The sequence below is a fragment of the Cornus florida genome, unplaced genomic scaffold, assembly GCF_030987335.1.
Source record: "Cornus florida cultivar Cherokee Brave unplaced genomic scaffold, ASM3098733v1 CherokeeBrave_3.0.0_Hap2_Chr02, whole genome shotgun sequence".
Classification (NCBI taxonomy): Eukaryota; Viridiplantae; Streptophyta; class Magnoliopsida; order Cornales; family Cornaceae; genus Cornus; species Cornus florida.
The window spans coordinates 111,902,348-111,927,096 of NW_026775572.1; the positions used below are offsets into that span (position 1 = coordinate 111,902,348).

General features: G+C 35.3%; 1 protein-coding gene across 1 annotated transcript; it reads right to left on the bottom strand.

Moving 5' to 3' along the window:
* Nucleotides 1-19,867: 19,867 nt before the first annotated feature.
* Nucleotides 19,868-20,773, bottom strand: LOC132296619 (uncharacterized). Its single transcript, XM_059794803.1, has one exon. The coding sequence runs from the start codon at nucleotides 20,771-20,773 to the stop codon at nucleotides 19,868-19,870; it is 906 nt and encodes a 301-aa protein (XP_059650786.1).
* Between the last annotated feature and the right edge of the window lie 3,976 nt (nucleotides 20,774-24,749).

Genomic DNA, 24,749 nt, shown 5'->3' on the forward strand with positions numbered 1-24,749 from the left:
GTATGTTTTCTCTCTCTAATCTCTAGCCAATTCTCTCTCTAACTAACCAACCTCTTTACTAAAAATAGCCAAATTCTTTATATAGGTAGCTCAAATATCACACCCAATGGTTAGACCTCATGCACTAGGACTTCCAATGATTGCACCTCGAGCACACCTTCAATTTGGCTTAAAATCTGTTTTGTACGTATTTTGAGGCAGTTCGATCAATCACATTATTGCTCCAATCGATTGAAGTATGGCGGCGTAATTATTTGGATAAAGACAAAGGTTGAGATATTTATGGGAAAAGGACAAAAGTGGTTTTGAGGATAAGATCAAAAGGTTCGATCGATCGAATAAAAGGTTGGATCGAACAAATAAGAAATTTTCCTGAGGATAAGGATAAGGGTTCGATCCATCATGGCAGGGTTGGAACAATCATAATGTGATCGATCTTAGCTTAGTTTGATCGATTGAAGAGGAATTTTTCATCACTTTGCTTCCACTTTGCTCCTTTCTTCCACTAGACTTTAGATTACTTCTTCCAATGTTCTAATTCAGCTGATCTGACTTGTTTTGGGGATAAGCGCCTAAAAAGGAGAATAACATGAAATTAGACGAAAACAGGAAAATAAGATAGAATAAGGTCCTAGAACATTCAAGATTAAGGGGTTTAAATGTGCACTTTTCAGCGCTTCTGGTGGGCGTCGGTATATGCTACCAATAGTAATCAGCCCTTACAATAGCACAAATTATTGTAAAATAGGGCTATCATAGGGGTAAGTCGAACCACAAGGACTGCAAGTTTTTGGCAACCAAGGTCTTTAAAATCACTTTGTTTGATGAAAGAGGTGTAAGGTTTGATTTTGTTTGTCATTTAGAACTAGGAATTAAAATTGCATAAAATAATAAATTGAAGGAATTTAAGAGGAAATAAACTTAGGTGGAGAGGACTAGGGAAGTGAATCAACTACCAACCCTATAAACATGCTAGCTTATGATTAACTTGGGAAACAAATTAAATAAATAACAATGATAGATAGCAATACAAGATTACTACATTATCTTCAAGAAGTTCATCGAATCAAAAGTTAAGTATAATCCCTCAAAGTTCCACATGCTTGAATTACCTAAATAAGAGTGTAGCTATGACATACTCAGTAAGCTAGGGACTATCAAACCCCTCAATCACTATGGTAATAGCACATGAAGTCAAGAACCAAGAAAAATCCATCAAAGGGAGGCCCTAAGCCATGGATTAACAAGCTTCTAATACAACATGCCAATAAACCCATTTCACAATCTCATTTCCATTATCACTATGAAAATGCAAGTCATACAATCATGAGAAAGTATAATGTAAGATAAGATAATAGATTCAACATAATCATTTATAGAAATTTAGGTCCATTACTTCAAGTGTAAAGCTCTAGATTATGAAATTGCCATATACACGCTTCATTCCCCAAATTAAACAAAACTAAAGCATGCTTACAAGGAAGGGCTTCATCACCTCCCTAGAAAGGGAGTTAGTTACCCATAGAAGCAAGGGAGGAAGGAGGAAAGGTGATCTTACCCTCCATTTTCGTACCTAGGAGCCACAATACACACAACCCTCAAGAACACAATATTTCTCTCACTAGAAAATCCTTACAATGTGAGATATGTTATTACAATGGTTCAAGCCTTCTATAAAGAAACAATAGCCTTCCAACCACTCTAAATTCGTGGTCCAAAATCCCTAGAGAAGTGCAGAGCAATCCCTTGAATCAAGGGGATAACATTGGGTGAAAAAACGCAGCCCATGCTTTGTCGTTTGCAAATTGGCGGGCGCCCGCAAAGTGTCACAGGTGGGCTTCCATGCTCTAGCAATGGGGCACTTGGCGGGGGCCTACAGTGCATAGCGGGGCCTCGCAAAATCTAAAACCTACTGGACTAATTGGTGGGGGCCCGCAATGCATGGCGGGCGCCCGCATTTCTCCTAGTCACATATTTGCTTCTTGAAATGACTTTGGCTCGGCCCGATGATGTGATTATCCTCCTTAGTACTTTTTGCAGAGAAAACCATGAGTTTAATGGATCACTGGCTTGGCCAAATGAAGGTCCCCGGCAACGGCATGCTTTGATCTTCAAGAACTCATCAAAGCCTCACTTTTAACTATTTTTGGGGAACCAACCTGAAAGTAAACAAAAACATGCAAATGAAGCTAATATATACAATATGATCAACTAATGGACTTAACTAATGCAAATAAGGGTGCTTGAATTTGCATTATTTGGCGCTTATCACACCCCCAAATTACATTTTGCTAGTCCCATAGCAAAACCAAAATGAAGGACTTAACAAAATGACAACATTTGAAACGTTATCTACAGACATCAACCATGGTGCAAGAAAATACACACAGCTCATTTGGAACTTAGAATAGACAGAACATTAGAGACGGAATCATTTTGCAGACTACCTTATGTATATGAAGCCTTGATATAACACAATGGCTAAACAATTTTAGTTCTCATGTATCAACATCATAGTCTATATAAATACTTCAATTGTCATCTCTTTAATAGAAATCAACTCTAAATTCAATGAAAGTGAACCGGATCCCTAATATGCAGCTTTTACCTTCTTTTTCCAATTTCAAAACACAAGTCTTCAAATAATTGAATTTCCCTTTTAAATGAGGTCTCTGAGGCATGGTTTATTCAAAATACATACATACATATATATATATATATATATATTTTAACATACATATTATGGTCGTGCAATGCCAAAGTCCCTTAAGCTTTCTAATCGACCCATGTAGCAAGTGTTAGGTCAGCAACTCCCAAACTGGATGGCTTTAGGGTGCTAAGTGTAAGGACACTCCAAGGGCTTAATAACTCAAGTTGGCAAGGCTACGAACTCTAATGAACCATATTTATTTATTTTTATTTCGTGAATGACCGTGCAATGCCTAAGTCCCTTAAGCTTTCTAACTAACCTATGTAGCAAGTGCTAGGCCAGTAACTCCCAAACCGGATGGCTTTAGGGTGCTAAGTGTAAGGACACTCTCAGGGCTTAATAACTCGAGTTAGCAATGTTACGAACTTAAATTAGTCATTTTCATTATTCTTTGTTTTTGTTTAGAGCAATGCCAAATTTCTTTAGAGCAATGCCAAAGATATCCATTCATTAGGGTCATCATTTCAAATCAACTGAGTCATGGTCAAGGTAAATCGGGTTACATGCCTCACAATTAAGTTTCCGGTGTGCATCTATGAAGTATGAAGCATAGAAGAGTATGAAATCCGACGAAAATTTAATTGAAGCATTTATACAAACCAATTTGAATCAACATGATCATTTCAGATTTTTCTTTATTTTCAAAACTATCACTTGCCTCTATACACAAAGTATTAAACACATGCTTCAATCTCCAATAAGTTCCAAGATTACAAGATCATTGCTTCCCAAAAATTAAATTTATTAACTTACATGAACTAGTTAGCGCATGCAAACAAAAATGCAATACCAAAATGTACACCCAAACTTGAATGTCACATTGTCCTCAATGTGAGAAGACAAAGAATGGAATTGGAAATGAAAAATAAAGAGGGTACAAAGAGCAATAATACCATGGAGAGGAGGAAAATCAGTGGCGTTGTAAAAATATGCCACCATGTGAACTCTAAGAGCACGCCCCCAAACTTGAATCTAAAAACCTGTCAAGAACACATTTATGCACAACAAGCATCATATAAATCCAGACAGAGATAAAACTAAACAACTGCAATTTTATTTAACCAAAAACTAAGTATCCATGCAAAATAGTAAAAAGAATTTCAGTTATAAGTTCAAAATAGGAACTGAAAGTAATGCCAAAAGTGGCCCAACATAAAACAAAAGAGTACTACTGAAAATGAAAATAGGAACTGAAAGCAGGAAATCACTCCATCATCGGAGTAGAGGATGAGCCACCTGTTCCGCTTGGTGGTCGGTCAATCAAAGATTGTAGCATGGCTTGCAATACCTGTTGCCCCTCCTGAGTCTCCTTATGAAAATCCGTAAGGGTGCCCTCCATGGTCTCCACTCACAGTTGCAGTGTATCAAGATGGGTGCTGAGAGAGTCGTAGTTGGCACGGGGCATAGCAGGTGGTGGTGGTGCAACAGGTGCGGGAGTAGCCGGTGCAGGAGCAATAGGAGCAGCTGGACCTCCCCTTTGGCACTCGGTGGGCGCCCACAAGAATTGGTGGGCGACCGCAAAATTGCTCAAGGACTGTTTTTGAATTTTTGCCAAACGGAGGCCGTGCCGGGATCCAAAAATTTGTCCAATTAGAAACTTAAGCTCCTATAGACCCTAGACACCTTGTATAACCCTCGGAATGGGATTCAGAGCTCATTTGCAAAAACGCTAATTTTGGGGTCCAAATTTCCCGTGATTTTTTTGGATTTTTGATAAAATTGCCAAAATGACCTTGAAAAATTCCGAAAATGGTACCGAGACCTTAAAATGACTAGGTAAGCCTAAAGTGACTTTTGGAACGCAATTCGAGATAGTTCTGAAAAAGTTCACATTTTGGCTACACTTAGCTAATTTTCGAAAAATCTTGACTACGGCAACTTGAAAGAGGGAAGCTTGGAAGTTGAAAGAATTGCTTCCCAAGAGTGCTAAATTTAATGTGGATAGCTAGACGAACCATGATCGAGATCCATCGAGGAGATGGTCCCGTAACGTTCCTTATGAAACTTTCCTCCTTCATATGGTCTCAAACCTAGATCAATGAATGGTGAGGGATATTGATCATTCTGAAGAGAAACAAGTTTGGCCTTAGGGGATTTGAGTATCTCTTGTAATCTTATTTTTTTTATTTTCAGATTTAAGCAAAAGTGTTGCTTGTTTGAGATTATGGAGTTTCTTTCAATGTCATTGTCTTGAATAACAACGGGAGGATCATGACCTTTCATATTTGCAATTTCCAAGTTACATACCTCGATATACTCAAATGGTTCGTTCGCAGGTTGAGTATCTTTGACAATGATTATAGATTGGGCCGAAATGATAGGAAGAATTTCCAGCAAACTGTCAACATTGTCGTTACCCTTGTTCGATGGTCCACCCTCAAAATGTTGAGGTAACTCTGGTGAAGAAATGGAAGGAGATGGAAAATCCTAAGACAGAAATGGATTCGGTGCTTTCCATGAAGGAGAGGGAAAGTGTGATGGAATATTAAGCAAGGAATTGACTTCCCGAATGGATTTCTCCACATTAAAATCCTCAAAATCAAAGTGGACCAAGCAAACTTGTAGGAGATCCTCCGTTGAAGGAGGTGGGATTGGATTTGCAATGATTTCATCAGCAATAGTGACTGCATAACACTCACTGTTATCCAGAGGAAGTTGCACAACATTGAAGATATTGAGCTTAACACTCATATTCCCAAAAGAGATATCCATCAATCCAGTTCTACAGTTAATGGAAGCATTAGCTGTAGCTAGGAAGGGATGTCCAAGAATTATGGGGATGTGTTTTCTTGGGTCATGGACTGGTTCCGTATCAAGAACCACGAAGTCTATCGGGAAGTAGAACCTATCTACCTTTATAATAACATCTTCAATGATTCCTTATGGTTGCTTAATAGATCTATCAGCAAATTGCAACACTATTGGAGTTGGTTTAAACTCTCCCAACCCAAGTTGTAAGTAGATTGAATAAGGAATCAAGTTCACACTCGCTCCTAAGTCAAGGAGGGCCTTCTCTATCTTGTGGTCACCAATGACACATGAGATTGTCGGGCGCCCAGATCCTATACTTTAGAGGAGTGTTGTGCTGAATTATCGCACTCACTTGCTCAGTTAGTCTAACCTTCTTTGGTAAATGACTTTTGGAAGTGCACTTTTGATTGCACAAATCCTTGAGAAACTTGGCATAAGGAGGAATGTAATACCCCTCGGATCCAAGACACGGGTTGATCAGGCCCAGGCCCAAACCCGAGGGAATATCAAACAATTAATATTTTAAAAGTGAACACAGATGACAAAATGAATTAAGAATAAATATTACAAGCTGGAAGAAACTAAAATAAAATTCATTAAAATAAATACTTAAATCCCAATAATCCAAAAACCTCCAATAGATTAAACAACTCGGGAATCCATCTCTAGTGGACCCCTAATAATAATCCAAACTGAAATAACGATAACTGAAAGAAACATCCAAAAATAAACTACGGAGAGAGTCCTACGTCATCGGAAGAGTGAATAGTAGTGTCTACTCAAGACGATCAGGTCTAAGTCCGGAACTGACGAGTACCTGAAAAATAGAAGTGGGTCAGGCCCATAAACAATTTCTAACCTACTACAATCCAAGCAAAAACTCGATACGCATATACATCCTAAGCAATTCAACAATAGCTAATAGTCCGATACATAATTATATCCACACTACAGGACTCTCACTAGACTACGGAGGGGGTTTCAACCTAAGTAGAAGGCAACATGCGAAAACACACCCAAAGGTGGACATGAGTACCTAGACCTAATAGGGTATACCTCAACCTCTCATATCTAGCTATGCATCCTATTGTATATACGCTCCCTAATCGACGACTCTGAGACTCAAGCTTAGATTGCAGTATCATAACATATATTTAAAGTCCGTCCTAACCATAGAAAGTCTAGTTAGTCATTCAGCTTATGCAACTTCTTTGACTTGACATAACTCACGAGTAATTCGAGTAGTCATTCAGCTTATGCAGCTTCTTTGACTTAATTATAAGTAGGATTTATTTTAATATCCATTCCTTTATTCCGTGTAGGTAGGATTTAGTATTTTGAAACTAATCCAAACCTAGGCATACCACCGTCCCATACCGGTGCATGTAATCTAACATCTACAGTTGACAACACAGGTAATAAATGTAATTATCAACTATATAGTATATTCAACAATAATCCAACATCCACAATTGACAATGCGAGTAATAAAAGTAATTATCAACTATACAGAATATCCAACAATCGACAGTCAATCACTCAATTGTAAACATCAACTGCTTCACATTAAAAATGTTAAAACGTTTTTCTTTAGCTAGTCTGCTCAACACTCCTCCACACAGTTCCATGATGGATAATACAGACCCTGTATATAACCCTTAATTAAATCCAAGTAAGCATGATAGATTTGTTTTACAAATTTACATACTTATCCTATAATATTACACAGTTATTCAGGAGTGAATAAAACAGTTAATGTAAGTATACATCTTTTATCCATTATAGGCATGTAATTCATTCTATAGTCCTGTATGCTTATAGTCCATTATAGAAACATGATCATAGCATAACTCCATTCCCAAATAAACTGCTACACCTAAAGTGGTGTAGTTTAAATCCTAAATCTCTAAAACAGTCTACTAGTTTTCTTAGAAATTGTATACTGTTCCAAATAATAATATTAATTGGTTGAATATGCATTAACAAGCCCTTTGAAGCCTAAATTAATCTTAGACATCAACCACAATTCCCATTCACAGCTCTTAAACACATCTGCCATGTCAAAAACCAGTCCAGAACTCGCAGAAACTCAAAAAAAACTAGACAAACACAAGGAGAGCAGGCTCCCACAAGGTGGAGCCGCCTCCAACCATGGTAGAGCCGGCTCCTAACCACGTAGAGCTGGCTCCAAACCATGTAGAGCCGGCTCCATGGTTCCATGGATCCGTCTCCTCTTCCCCCTCTCCTCTGTTGCTTGTTTCGTCTCCGTTTGACTGCACTACATCCGTCCCTCTCTATTACAGCAAAGAGCATACTGATGTAATGAGTTCTAAACATGCATAGTCAATTAATTCCATTTAATGATTTCCTAGAACTACTTAGGCTTGCAAAGAGCATGAGTAAAAGGGAAAGAGATGAGGTTAGAACTTGCATTTAGCCTTTCCTCGTTGTCCTCCTAACTTCTCCCTTTGACAGACCTTTCAATACTCTGCTCTCAACCCTCTGTTTATTTGTTTATAGAACTTAGGTTACGTCTGTGAACTAAGTGCTTTGATCGTAACCCTAGACTTATTATCATGGTGTATTTATAAGCTTTAATCCCTAAAACCCTACTCCGTGTAAGATTAGAGACAGAGCCCAACTCGGCCCATAAACCATCTTGTGTTATAAACAACGTCGGCTACCCATGTAAAGTTTAAACCTAATGTAAAACTATATGTGAGCAACAACAATTACAGTCACGTTTAAGTTTAAGATAGAAAAAGAATTAAATTTCATTAAATATATTCAATTAAATAATTAACTAAATTCAATTAAGTAAAATCAATGAAATAATTAACTACACTGAACACACAATGAACCACTTAAACAAACAATTCCAATTAAATAAATAAACAAAATAAAACACATAACAAATAATTAAATAAAACAATTTAAGCAAATAATCACATAAAATGCAACTAAATAATAAATTAAATTCCAGAATTATCCTTTTAAAATTAGGGGTATTATAAGGAATTTGCTTGATAGCATCCAAGAGAGATAGGTTGATCTTTAGTTGCTTAAAGACCTCCCACATGTCCTGAATTTTACAAATTTTGTTCCCAAAATGTGTCAACTCTTGGAGACGTTGAGGAAACGGAGCCTTAGGCTCATAAGAAGTCTCCACATTTGGGGTCACAAGCTTGGAATTTTCAGTGCTAGACTTTGGATTTTCAGGAGTGAAATTTGGATTAGAGGAGCTGAGATTTGGGTTTTTGGGAGGAAGAACTATTTCATCTTTTCCTCCATCAACCTTGTTGTCCACAATTTGACCACTCTGAAGGGTGTTGATTGATTGGACATGTTCATGAGTAGGCCCACTCGGAAGGGGGGGGGGGGGGGCTTCGTCAATCACATGAATCCCTCTAGGATTCTCAAATGGTTGAGCGGAAAGTTTTCCCTTTTCTCTTTGATGAAGTTGGTTCACTGAATTAGCTATTTGTCCCACTTGATTCTCAAGTTTAGCTATTGACTGAGTATATGAATAAACCATTTTGGAGAGTAGGCTGCAAGGATGCCAAGACTTGCTTGTTGGATTCTAATACTTGTTTGTTAAAGGATTCCATCATTTGCTTATTTGCAGAGAGAATCTCATCAGTTGGAAACACAGGAGGTGGAGTAGAAACATTTGGATTATAGGGTGGATGGTAACTTGAAGAGGCCTGAAATTGCCTATTTGGAAATTGAGAAGAGGGCTGATTTTGAAATGTCGAATTTTGTGGGGCGGGTTGCCTCCACGAAAAATTCGGATGATCTTTCCATCTAGGACTGTAGGTATTGGAATAAGGATTATTTTCGGGTCTGGAAAACATGGCATTTACTTGCTCTTGATTGTTACTAGGAAATTGCTCTGTTGTGGGGCAATCTTCCGAGAGATGGAATGGGCTAGTGCATGATGCACACACTGCACTTGCTGGATTTTGAGACAAGGAATGAGAGAAATGTGGTGTCATTAATTGCTATAATTTGTGAGCTATAGCATCCTCTTGAGCAGATTCTTTCCTCATTATCTTTGGTTGACATAGATTGGTGTTCTTGGCATTGGTTGAGGTTGGAGCCTTACGAGAATTATGTTACAATGAGTTTTCACTCAAATTTTCGAGTAAGGTCCAAGCCTCATCTGCATTTTTAGACATGAACATCCCTCCACATGATGAGTCAACCATGAGTCTATGTGGTTCGGTTAAAGCATCATAGAAAGCTTGCACCAATTGCCATTTTGGAATTAGGTTCTGCGGACATTTCCTAAGGAGGTCTTGTAGTCTTTCCCAAGTCTCATGGAGTTGTTCCCCATCGATTTACGAAAAACTAAGAATGGAACGCCTTATTTGGTTGGTCTTACTTACAGGATAGTATTTTTTTTAAGAATTCTTGTTGTAATTGAGCCCATGTAGTGATAGAATTTGCAACAAGGGAGTTCAACCAATATTTTGCCTATCTTTTAAGGCGAATAGGAAGAGACGCAAATGTAGTGCATTTTCAGGGAAGCCCCTCAGCTAGATGGTAGAACAGATTTCAAGGAACTTATCAAGATGCTTATAGGGGTCCATAAAAGGATGGAAGTATTTGAATTATGTTAGATTTGATCTCATATTAGGCTGCATCGATGTTTGGCATCACTATGCAAGAAGGAGAAGCATAAGTGGTAGGGATGAAATGGTCCCTAAGAGTTATAGGTACCACATTTGGAATTTCAGCCCTATCATTATTGATTCCCTCGTTCCCGACATTTTCTTCATTTTCGGCCATTGTATTAAATTCAAGTTCAATTTCTCTTATATTTTTAGATTCCCTAAGGTTTCTTTTAAGAGCCTTTTCAAGTGAATTTATGTCTATTGGGGTTTCAAGAGTTGGCAAAGATAATGACCTACGTCCCAACATTAACAACACAATTCACAACAAGCACAACACTTCTTCACCATAACATCCACATACAATGTTCCCTTTCTCCTCAATTATCAACAAGATAGAAAATAAATGGCCACGACAAGGACCGATGCTTTGTAAAACAGTAAAACAGGAATACCCTCCACAAGGGCTTCACAAGTTAAGTATCACTAAGTTAAACACATGCAAGATATTTACAATTTTTGAGCTAGAAATTTGAAAATCTTACCAGGTGTCCTTTAGACTTACAATTTATTTTTTTCCAGCTTTTCCTCGGCAATAAATTGAAGGAATTTATGTGACGGCCCTAGTTTTTCAAGCCAGTGCATCCTGTGATGAACCAAAGATTGACCTGATAACGGATCCGAATGCGGAAGCCAAAACTGAAAACAAGACTCTAAGAAGTCAATGTGACCTTCTATGAGGTCGTGGAACTCAATGAGAACTGACGCGTAAGCAAAAGATCAAAAATATGACAAATAAGCCCAAGGGCAAAATAGTCATTTCACATGGAAATGATGTTCCTAGAATGTATATCATTCCTAAAACACATCCGTAACTTCCCATGAAGTCACGGAACTCAAAGGAAAGTAGCGGAAGCGGAAAGCAAGAAAAACTGGACAAAAATAGCCCCAAGGGCAATATAGTCATTTTAAAAACTATGGATTCGGGTGCACTGAGCACACCGCTAGAAAGGCAATGAAAAAGTAATTAACATAGACATAATAATTGCATGATTCGGAGTTCGGACGAAGGGGAAACAACATGACGAAGAAAAACGAGCACTTAAGGCTAAAAGGGTAAACTGGTAATTATCCAAGAAGATCCGGGTGCAACCGAGCACACCGTTGGAAATACAGTGAAAAATTAGTCAAGTTTAAAAAAAAAATTCACTCGATTTGAAGTCCAAACGAAGGAGAACGAGCGAAAACAAAAGTCGACATCACGACGTCGAGACGAGCACCCCACGAGCACCATGACATGCTAGGTGAAGAAAAGTTCCAGCCAGAATTGAGAGCCAAAATGAGGTCCAAAATGACTTTTTCTGGAAAAACGCAAAGAAGAAACCCCCCCTAAAATTGAGTTTTCTACCCAACCATATAAAAGGAAACGAAAAAAACTCACTGTGAAATATCCAAAATGCCCCTAGATCAGAAGACGTCAAGAGGGTAAAAAAGATGCTACAGGATCTGTCCGCAACTGATAACAAAAAAGGGCCATCAAAAAACACGAAGAAGAACACAGCCCCTAAAATCAAGTTTTTTACCCGATAACATAGACGGAAACAAAGAAAATGTACTATAAAATGCCCAGAATACCCCCGAGAAAATCAAGTCAAGAAGTTTAAAATCTTTTCGAGCTGCTGCCAAAGGAAAGGAAATAGGGCTCCGGAAGGTTTTTAAATTGTCTAAATTGAAAATGTAATCTTAAAATATACCCACATGATCCCCTGAAGTTTCGGATCGGTCGACACATTTTTCAAAAAAAAGTTGATGAATAGTACCAAGTACTAAAATTTTAAGTTTTAAGAACATATTTGTAAACTTTAGAATTAATGGCCCTTGGTCTCATGTTATACATACAAAATAAGCATCCAAAAAGTGTACTTAGGCACACATTACATAATTGGAATCAAGGATACAAGTTTTGATATGTAAAGCTACAAAATGACATTTCATGCTAACTTTTGCATGAAATGTAAACTTAAAAGCAACAAGTCATCCAAGGAATGATGTGCATCTCGAACCAAGGTATCCATACATGAAAATAACTCAGTGACTTCGGGGTGAGTAAACAAGTTTACTCGTGGGGAATGAGCATGCATTAACCTAGCATTTTACAATATGATCACCTTAGGTGAAACATGTTAAAAGGGCTCATGCCACCTAACGTCTATGTTAAAATGAGACTCAAAGATCATCCTAAGCTACTCATGCAATTGAAATGAACCACGGCATACAAGTATACATGCTCAAGTACACTAAACCGTATTAAAACATAATATACGACACACAAGCATACATGTTCAAGTACCTTAAATCATGTTAAACAAGGTAAGCAATATCTAACATACATACACAAGTATTCGAGTACTCATAGATCAAGTATACAAGCACAAGTAAACTAAGCTAAACGAAATACATATAAGACAAGTATACACGGCACAAGTATACTAAATTAAATTTAAACTCACGGAGCAAGTATACAAGTTCAAGTATGTTAGATAGGATTCAAATACCCAAAGTAAGCATCAATTCTCAAGCTACAAGAAATCCATGATTAACAACTTGAAATTAAATACGAAATCAAATACTGGAAAGACTAGGACATGCGGTCGCTAGATCAAGCAAGTATTTTCAGGTAATTATGATCCACAAAGTACCACCTAGTGCGCACTTATGACTTAGAAGACACTTGTCCACGTACTAGAGCCAAACCCTAGCCATCACATAAATTATGTTCTCACAAGCTTTCCAAAATTAATAAGTTCAAAACTTATACAAAATCAAATGCAAGTTGCCACATTCTATACACAAATAAGGTTGAATCCACACAAACCATGTCCTAGAATTCAAGTCTAAATAGCATATGACATGTCATGTTCTCAATATACAATTTATATACAAAGCAAGAATATTTTACAATAATTGAGCCACATTACCATCATAAGCCACAAGTATTAAATAAGCTTCAATTTAGTAACAAGCTTTCAAGGTAAAAAATTATAATATTCTAACAAGCTATATACCTCCACAAGATATATTTAAACAAGCTTTGCAAGACAATGATATCCTATATCATGCTAAGTCCAATTACCATTTTAAGATGCCACAAGTACTAATTCTACATCTAATTAGTAATATGCTCACAAGGTAATTAATTGTACTACATTTCATGAGATTATCACCTTAACATGAAAAGTCTTTAGATTTCAAGTCAATTCCAAATAAACTCAAATTAATATTTGTTAAAGGACATAGCACGGTCTTCACATATATTATACCCAAAATCAATTTAAGTGACTACAACACTTAAAATAAAATTAATTAAGCTAATTAATTAATTTTCTCTAGATTTTTAAACAACTCCAAATAATCCTCAATTTAATATATGTTAAAGAACTCACCAAGGCCTACTTTAATATCACAATCCAAGTTGATTTCATGCTTGTTTCAACTATGTGAATTAATCTTTCACAAAAGATAAATATTAAATAAAATTTGCAATTCTTATTCAAATACTCCTAATTTAATATATGTTGATAAACATATCATGGCCTAATTTACTAGTATGTCATAATTTAATTCCAAGTTATACACAACCATATGAATTAAATCTTAAATATAGAAATCAATTAAATTAAATTCTAAAACTTGAACAAAGGCATGCTTGCAAGTTGTATATGCTTATATAGCAATAAATACAACATAATTATAAACCTAATACATCCCCTACCTTAATTTGAGATGAAAATCTTAAATCCCCACCGAAAGAAAAGTGCTCCGAATTCGACGATACTTCGGGGTTTTGTCGATGACAACACGATGAACAAGAATCCCAAGGAATGCCCATCAAAATCACAACTTGACTTCAAACCTGAATGAAAAATTTGGCCAAAAACGGGTTCTAATAAGGGGGAAAGGTAGACCACAACGATGCAGACGATAAATGTTAAGGCGGAAGACTTTCTACCAAGGAAATCAAGTGGAGGAGAAGAAGAAAAGGTGGCAGCCCAAGGAGCTCCCATGGCTGCCGGCCAAAGAGGGAGGAAGATGATGGAAAAAGTGACTTTTCACTTTAAGACATTTTATTTATAGGAAAACCCTAAAAGTGCCCCGAAAGGGCCCCGCCGGGTCTAGAAAAATGGAATTTGAGCAAACGTAATCAAATGGCAAAACTCCATGAACAAAAAGAACCGAGATGAGAAAATATGAACAACGGAAGAAACGGCATAAAAAATCGAGTCCCGTGCAGGAAGATATGCCCCGAATAAGTTCGGCGACAATTAGGGCTAGAAACCCTGAAACTGGAGAAAAACAACCAGAAGGAAATTATAAGAGTACGCGACTCGACGAAAAGTGAAAATGATTCCTATACGAGAATCCAGGCTCAAAACAAGGCATTTTGCAATAACTTTCATTAATTGCATAAAGGCTCCTCTAAAAAGTGAAAACTGCATAACTGGCCCGAAATGAAAATATTTTCTTAAAAACCCCTGAAATAAAATATCTTCAAAAGATATTTACGAAAAACACCCCAAGAAAAGAAAAAGCTTCTGAATAACTATGCATCCATGCCCCTATGGACACCGGGAGCAACCAGAGCACTTTACTCCAAAAGTAAAGATACGTATTTCATGGAAACTACTTAGAATGAAGATACGGGAAGACAAAACCAACTCCAAACACAGAAAGTGAGGTTTTGCAAACAAAGTGACAAATGGAAAAAAGACAAAATAGGAAAAATGACGAAAAGTGAATAGTATCGAAAAACAAAAAAATGTGAAAATGACTCGGTCCTTAAAGAAGTTGTCAATCCAAAGGAAAGAGTCTCAGAAACCATTTCCGAGCACTCAAGATGACACCAAGTGACAAGAAACCGAACTCAGAAAAGAAATTTCAATGAAAAAAAAAATTCATCCATAAAATCCTGAGGAAAAAGGAAGGGAAGGAAATGACCGAGTCATTACAATTTAAGAGGAAACAAACTTAGGTAGAGAGGACTAGGGAAGTGAATCAACTACCAACCCTATAAACATGCTAGCTTATGATTAACTTGGGAAACAAATTAAATAAATAGCAATGATAGGTAGCAATACAAGATTACTACATTATCTTCAAGAAGTTCATAGAATCAAAAGTTAAGTATAATCCCTCAAAGTTTCACATGCTTGAACTACCTAAATTAGAGTGTAGCTATGACATGCTCACTAAGCTAGGGACTATCAAACCCCTCAATCACTATGGTAATAGGACAGGAAGTCAAGAACCAAGAAAAATCCATCAAAGGGAGGCCCTAAGCCATGGACTAACAAGTTTCTCATACAACATGCCAATAAACCCATTTCACAATCTTATTTCCATTGTCACTATGAAAATGCAAGCCATACAATCATGAGAAAATATAATGTAAGACAAGATAATAGATTCAACATACTCATTTATAGAAATTTAGGTCCATTACATCAAGTGTAAAGCTCTTGATTATGAAAATACCATATACACACTTCATTCCCCAAATTAAATAAAACTAAAGCATGCTTACAAGGAAGGGCTTTATCACCTCCCTAGAAAGGGAGTTAGTTACCCATAAAAGCAATGGAAGATGGAGTAGAAAGAGTCTTACCGTCCATTTTCACACCTAGGAGCCACAATACACACAATCCTCAAGAACACAATATTTCTCTCATTAGAAAATCCTTACAATGTGAGATATGTTATTACAATGGTTCAAGCCTTTTATAAAGCAAAAATATCTTTCCAACCACTCTAAATTCGTGGTCCAAAATCCCTAAAGAAGTGCAGAACAATCCCTTGAATCATAGCTATAACATTGGGTGAAACAATACAGCCCATGCTTTGTTGTTTGCAAATTGGCGGGCGCCCGCAGCACAGGGCGAGCACCCGCAAAGTGTCGCAGGTGGGCTTCCACGCTTTGGCAATGGGGCACTTGGGGCTTGACGATGGCACTTGGCATGGGCCCACAATGCATGGCAGGGCCCCGCAAAATCTGAAACCTACTGGACTATAGCGGGCGCCCGCAGTGCATGGCGGGCGCCCGCATTTCTCCTGGGCACATATTTGCTTCTTAAAATGACTTTGGCTCGGCCCGATGATGCTGTCATCCTCCTTAGTACTTTTTACAGAGAAAACTATGAGTTCAATGGATCACTGGCTTGGCCAAAATGAAGGTCCCCGGCAACGTCATGCTTTGATCTTCAAGAACTCATCAAAGCCTCACTTTTAACTATTTTTTGGGAACCAACCTGAAAGTAAACAAAAACATGCAAATGAAGCTAATGTATACAATATGATCAACTAATGGACTTAACTAATGCAAATAAGGGCGTTTGAATAAGCAATATTCGGCGTTTATCACATCAGTCATGTTTGGGGAAACATGTCACTCTTTCTAGGACGGAGGGAGTATATTATATACTCGAAAAAGATGAAAAGAAAGATATATCTATAGTATTATTAAATGTGTAAAGAGTTTCAGTGTTTCAGTATTTATTTATTTAAATAAAAAAATATTTATTAATTGATATAAAAGTTACAATATAACCGGCCCGGCCCAGTTATGATTATGTCATTATCAAGAGAGGACATATGTCATCATCCTATTAATCTAAGAAGTATATAAATAGATGCATGGAGGAATGAGGAAGGGGTACAGAAATTGAGAATTTTAGAAATCCAGAATTTCAGAGTAAAATACAGAAGTTCTGCCAAAGAATTTTAGAATTTATTTATTTATATAAAAAAATATTTATTAATTTATATAAAAAGAGTTTTTATCTATACTATTATTAAATGTGCAAAGAGTTTCAGTATTTATTAATTGACATGAAAAGAGATTTTTTTTTTTTTTTTTTCAAAAAAAAAAAAACTCTCTAAAACTCTTAAATCTACCTAATAAAATTTAAATTAACTTATTTATCTATTTATTGTTATGATTTTTTTTAATAAAAGAAAATCTAATTAGACAAGAATAATTAATATAAAAAATATTTATTAATTGATATATAAAATAAAGTAATTTTTATAAAACTCTACCACAAATTAGCTTCTTTTTTTGAGTTTCTTAATAAAATTAAATTTAATTAGACAATGATATATTTAAAGAAAATAAAATAATTTCTACAAAATTCTATCACAAATTACCTATTTATTTTCAATAAAACTCTATCACACCAGACAAAGATATATTTAAAGAGTTTTTATAAAACTCTAATACAAATTACCTATTAATTATGATTTTTTAATAAAAGGAAAACTAATTAGACAATAATTTATTAATATAAAAAATTGTGTATTAATTGATACAAAAATAGGTTTTAAAAGAGTTTCTATAATTTTTTTTTTTTTTTTTTCCCTGAGTAAAAATGGAAAATTTTATAAATATAACAAGAGAATACAAAAAACAACAAGGGCATCCCCTTGGTCAACACAAGCTGTAACCACATAAAGAACACTTAAAACGTAAGTAAAAAGGCATCTAGCTAAGCAAAGAGGAGGATCCAATCCCCCCCCCCCCCCCCCCCCCCCCCGGTCCATATCAGAAATTATTAAAGCTTCTCCACAAATAGCTTGACCAATTGAATAGCATCTCCATGTCGCCCCTTGGTGAAGTTTATTGTTCCCCTCATCCCATAAGAACCATATAGTTGTAGTACAAATTCTCTTCTGGACTTTGTGTATAAATTTTTGTTGCACAAACCAAGCAATGAGATTACCTAAGGTTTCAAACTGAGGCATGTTCCAGCCAAACAAATTTGACAGCTAGTGCCAGACAGTTTCAGTGAATGTATAGGTGACAAACAAGTGATCCAAATCATTTTTAGCTTGAACACAATTATGGCAAATGGCCACTAGAGGCAAACCTCTCTTTTTCAAATTAACAAAGCACAATAGTTTGTTTTGGATAGCAAGCGAACAAACCATAGAAGCGCTAGGTCTCGATCCACACCAGCAAATTGCAAACCAGTCTACAACTGGGTAATGAAATCTCCATCTATCCCACATAGCTTTAAGAGAAAATTGACCATTTCTCCACAAAAACTGGTCACAACCCTGCTTAATAGACAAAGATAGAGCAAAGTTTCTAAATTGCAACACTGAACTGGAATTAGTGGAAGGGAACTGCCACTGTCCATCCCGAATAATTGCAGCCAACAGTGCTTGTTTTGGAAGTCCAAAGTCTCTATAAACTCTGTCCCCCAATCTATTCTGCAAACATTCTCCTTGTAACCAAGGATCAGTAAAGAGAAAAATGGTATTACCATTACCAATCTGGAATTCCACATTCGAGAGCATGAAGTCTTTCACTTCCAGCATCCTTCTCCACAGCATAGAATCAGTGGACTTAAAATGATAATTCCAGTATGACACTACCCTAGTGTATTTCCATTTGAACCAAGCCACCCAAAGATAATCTTTGGATTGAAGAAAGTGGATGCCATATTGAAGTCCTCTATCCGTCTCACCCCAAATCCACCTTCATTTTTTGGTCGTGTCACTTTATTCCACCCTAAAACATGTAATTTCCTATGCTCAGAACTTGATCCCCGCAAAAAATCCCTCATTTTCTTCTCCATGTATTTTATCACAGCCTTTGGTAAAGTAAAAATAGAACACCAGTAATACACAAAGGAAGTAAGCACAGATCTTACCAGTTCAACCCTTCTAGCCAGTGATAAACTTTTGCCATTCCACATATTTATTCTGTTATTGAACTTGTCCAGTAGCTTACCATAATGAATCCTCCTTAGTCCAGTAGGCAACAAAGGGAGACCCAAGTAAGTGACAGGGAAAGATCCCAAATTGCATTGGAATAATCTTCTCAATTTTCGTCTTCTACTTATAGATTTGGTGAAAAAAACAGTACTCTTCTTTGGGTTAACCTTCAAACCTGAGATGTTTGCAAATTTAGTCAAAGCAGCTTGCAAGTTCTTTATAGTGTGGATATCAGCCTGGAGAACAGCCAACAAGTTATCAGTAAAAAACATATAAGAAACCTTCAGCCCTGCCTTGATAATTTTCTTAGGAAGATGAACTTTATCTTCCCTAACCAGAATAGCCATTTGGTTGGAAAAGTGTTCAGTAACCAATGTGAACAGAAGAGGAGATAAAGGGCAGCCTTGTCTCAATCCCTTTCTAGGTTAAAAGAAGCCACATGGGGAGCCATTGACAAGAATAGAAAACTAAGTAGAGGAAAGGCATTCCATTACCCAGTTAATCCAATTTGCACCAAAACCATAAGAGATAAGGAGCTTCTCTAAGAAATCCCACTGGACTAAATCATAAGCTTTCTGTAAATCCACCTTCAGAGCAAACAAGGGAGAGCAAGTTTTCCTAGAGAAACCATTTAAGAGCTCATGTGCTAAAATAATATTGTCTTGGATTCTTCTTCCTTTAATGAATGCAGTTTGCTCACCTCCCACCAGTTGTGAGACAACCCCACACAGTCTAGTAGCCATGATCTTAGCGATAACCTTATACACTACATTACATAGGGCAATAGGCCTGAAGTCCTCCACCCCACACTGTCAGTGTTTTTTGGAAGCAGAGTAATAAAGGAGCTATTAATTGATTTAGAGAGCTTACCATTAGCAAAGAAAAATTGTACAGCTTGACTGAGATCCTTACCAATGATGTGCCAATATTATTGAAAGAACCTTGGGGGAAAACCATCTGGGCCAGGTGCCTTGTCAGGTCCCATGGCTTGAACAGCCTCATTAACTTCCTGTTCACTGCATTACCTTTCTAATAACATTGTTTTTGCCAAAGTTAATTTTCTTCGAGGATTATCAACATTGAGCTCCTCATCTCTTCTATTTTCAGAAGCATATAATCCCTGATAATAGTCCACCAGTCTTGTTTTAATGTCATCTTGATTTTGTATCAGATTTCCCCTATCATAATGCAACATTGTAATTGCATTATTAGCCCTATGTTGTACCATCCTCCTATAGAAGAATTCAATACATTTGTCATTATCTTTGAGCCATCGGGTTCTAGACTTTTGAGCAATTAATATCTCTTCATTAGCTAAGGCCAACTCTAAGTCTCTCCTAGCTTTAGCTTCCTTTGCAATCACATTGGAGTCCATAGGTTGGTGCAACATTTTCATTTGAATTTCCTCTAACTGAGTTCTAGCTGCATAAACTTGAGCATGTATAGACCCAAATTTATTAGTATTCCATACCTTCCTTAACTTCTTAACTTTCCTCAATTTCATGGTAAAACTATAAAGAGGATTGCCGCCTATATGACTCTGCCATGCCTTAGTGATAATATCTTCAATGCCTTCCTGCATTTGCCATACCTTTAAGAACTTAAAAGGTTTAGGACTGGATTCCATAACCACACCTATTTGAGAAACGATTGCGTAATGGTCTGAAAGGGATGCAGCAGTTAGGTAAATGTTAGAATTGGGATAAGTTTGTAACCATCTCAAGTTATCCAGGCCCCTATCTAACTTTGAATAAATCCTATGAGTGTCATCTTGTCTGTTACACCATGTTAATTTGCCATTAATCATAGGAAGATCAGTTATTCCAATCCCATGCATTGTATTATTAAACTCATCCAGAATTCTTTGTGGAACTTGGTTTCCACCAATTTTCTCCCCATGTTCTCGGATTGTATTCAAGTCCCCCATAATTAACCAGGCCTATCAACACAGTTGGAGAAAGTTTTTAGTGTGGACCACAATTGCTTTCTTTCCACCTTAGAATTAGCTGCATAAACTGAAGACAACCAAGATACAGTGGAGGTCTCTAAATATTGAACTTTCAACAGCATAGCTTGTGAACTGGCATCTATCAAAGTGATATCAACCTTCTGTGGATCCCAACTAATCCATATTTTACACGGGAAATGATGGTCATAGTTATTAATCCATGTCCATCTGTTATTAATTTTCTTCATAATAGCATCAAATTTGCCTACTCTAACTCGAGTCTCAAGCAAACATACAGCAAAAAGAGAGTTCTGACCCATCCAAAACCTTACCTCTTTCTGCATCTATGGCCTATTCAAGCCCCTTACATTCCAGCAACCAATCATGAAATTGGTGGGTTGGAAGTAAGCCCTTCCATGGCCACCATGTTCCTCGTAACCTTTGGAGTCACTTGCACATCTATTTTCTTTCGGTTCTTCTTCTTCTTGGTACTTGCAGACATATTGCTAATATCTTCTGATTCTACAGTGTCCTCACCCACATCAATAACCTTATCAACCCCTAGCATATTGAAAGAATTTGATACCTGCATTTCTGGTTGAGTCCTTGGGTCAAGCACCTGGTGTGTATCCGGCACTTGAATCGTATTCACCACTGAATCAGCTGCTATTTCAGTATTCTCCCTTACGGGTTCTTCCTCCATGATGTCATGTTTCGAATTCTCCCCTACCAATATGGGTAATGTTTTTGAGGCATCGTCCTCCATAATAATTTCGTTGCCCTTTTGCTTAATCTTCCAAACCTATTTTGCTTCATTCCTCTTCTGTAATTTCTTAGTTGGACATGTTTTTGCACCATGGTCAATGCCGTGACAAAGAGAACATATTTGGGGCTTCCAGGCATATTCAATTCGTATCCATCACTTAGTACCATGTGTCATAAATTCAAGTTCAGTAGGCAAATCTTCATGAACGTCAACCTCTACCATGACTCTAACATAAGCACCACGGTCCCGTGCCATAGACACTTCATCCATCCTAATTGGTTTGGAAAAAGGAGAACAAATCTTTGATACAGAGGACGGACCCCGGTAATGCATAGGAACATTGAATAATTTGATCCAAATTGGTACTGAACCCAATACTTCCTTCTCCAGGTCGACATTCTTGTCCCACTTTTTTCAAGATCATTGGTCGTCCTTTAAAGGTATGAATACGAGATAAAACTTTCTCCAATTCTTGCACCAAGGCGAATCTGACCATAAAGTATCCATCATGGAGCGTAACAAGTTTGATTTCCCCCACTGGTTTCCAAACATTCTGTATAAACGATTTACTTTGTGGTAGTATGGGCGTTTTCCTATTACATAACCCACTAATGAGTTTTCCTAGACCTCCTTGGCAACATCTTCATCATCAAGTATCAATATTGGATCTAACGCCGGCTTCGATATATATTGTAGGTTTGAGAAAGAAGCAGAAACAGAATCTTGGAATAAAACACTCCAAGGTTTCCGAAGGGTAGAAGAGGGGTGGGGATTAGACGCCCCCACAGGCATCGAGGAGGAGGGTAGTCCCTCCTCCATTGAAAACGTGCAAAACCTAAGTGCAAACCCTAGTTCACCCCACAGAGAGAGAGAATATTAGTTTCTATAAAATTCTAACACAAATTACCTATTTATCAATTTATTATGAGTTTTTTTAATAAAAAGAAATATAATTAGACAAGAATTATTAATATAAAAAATATTTATTAATCGATATAAAAAGAGTTTTTAAAAGAATTTCTATTAAACTCTACCACAAAGTACCTATTTATTTATTTATTATAAGTTTTTAATAAAAAAAATCTAAATAGACAATAATTATTAATATAAAAAATATTTTTTAATTGATATAAAAAATAAAATAATTTTTCTAAAACTCTACCACAAATTACTTTTTATTATGAGTTTTTTTTTTCTAATAAAAGATAATCTAATTAGACAAGAATTATTAATATATAAAAATATTTATTAATTCATATAGAAAGAGTTTTTAAAAGATTTTCTATAAAACTCTAACACGTATTACCTATTTATCTATTTATTATGAGTTTTTAATAAAAGAAAATATAAATAAACAAGAATATATTCAAAGAAAATAAAATTTTGTTTCTATAAACTCTAACACAAATTACCTATTTATTATGAGTTTTATAATAAAAGGAAATCTAATTAGACAAGTATTATTAATATAAAAAATTATTTGTTAATTGATATAAAAAGAGGTTTTAAAAGAGTTTCTATAAAACTCTAACACAAATGACCTATTTATTATGATTTTCTCTAATAAAATGAAATCTAATTAGACAAGAATTATTAATATAAAAAATATTTATTAATTGATATAAAAAGAGTTTTTAAAAGAGTTTCTATTAAACTCTAACACAAATTACATTTTTGGTTATTTATTATAAGTTTTTAACAAAAGAAAATCTAATTAGACAAGAAATATTAATATAAAAATATTTTTAATTGATAAAAAATAAAATAATTTTTCTAAAACTCTACCACAAATTATGTTTTATTATGAGAGTTTTTATTTTATTTTTTATTTTTTTTAATTTTTAAATAAAAGGTAATCTAATTAGACAAGAATTATTAATATATAAAAAAAACATTATTAATTCATATAAAAAGAGTTTTTAAAATATCTTCTATAAAACTCTAACACATATTACCAATTTATCTATTTATTAATAGTTTTTTTTTAATATAAGAAAATATAATTAAACAAGAATATATTCAAAGAAATTAAAAAATTTGTATAAAATGTACCACAAATTAGCTAACTCTAAAATCTACCTAAAAAAATTCAAATTAAACTATTTATCTGTTTATTATTAAGAATTTTTTACTAAAATAAAATCTAATTCGATAAGAATTATTAATATAAGGTTTTTATTTTATTTTTTTTATTAATTGATATATAAAATAAAATAATTTTTCAAAAACTCTACCAGAAATTAGCTTTAATTATGAGTTTCTTACTAAAATGAAATCTAATTAGACAAGGATATATTTCAAGAAAATAAAATAATTTCTATAAAACTCTATCACAAATTACCTATTTTTTTTTCTAATACTCTACCACAAATTAGCTTTTTTTTTTTTTATGAGTTTTTAATAAAAGAAAATCTAATTAGACAAGTATTATTAATATAAAAAATTATTTATTAATTGATATAAAAAGAGGTTTTCAAAGAGTTTTTATAAAACTCTAACACAAATTACCTATTTATCTATTTTTTATGAGTTTTTTAATAAAAGAAAATCTAATTATACAAGAATTATTAATATAAAAAATATTTATTAATTGATAGAAAAAGAGTTTTTAAAAGAGTTTCTATTAAACTCTGACACAAATTACCTATTTATTTATTTATTATAAAATATTTATTAATTGATATAAAAAAGTTTTTATAAAAATAGTATTTATAAAACTCTAAAAATTACCTAATAAAATCAATCACAATAAAATATTTATTAATTGATATAAAAAGAATAGTTAACTTTTTTGGATAATTATCATAATATAACCGGTCCGACCCAGTTATGATTATGTCATTATTAGGAGATGACACATGTCGTCATCCTATTAATAGAAGAAACCTATAAATAGAGGTATGGAGGAAGGAGGAAGGAGGAAGGGGTATAGAAATTGAGAATTTTAGAAATCCAGAATTTCAGAGAAAAATTCAAAGGGGCTATAATGACCCTGCCATTTTTCTTTCTTCCCTTTTTTTTTTTTTTTTTTTTTTTTTTTTTTTTTTTTTTTTTTTTTTTTTACAGTGATTTCTTTCTTTCGTCCTTTTCCCTATTTCGCCTTTTTCCCGTTTATCATTTTTCTTTGCATAACCTCACTTTTTGTGATCGGATATGAGTCCGGCTTTGCATGAATCCATAATATTTGGT

Excerpts from the sequence above, each read along its gene's own strand:
- LOC132296619 (XM_059794803.1), bottom strand. The coding sequence starts at position 20,773 with ATGGGGGACTTGAATACAATCCGAGAACATGGGGAGAAAATTGGTGGA.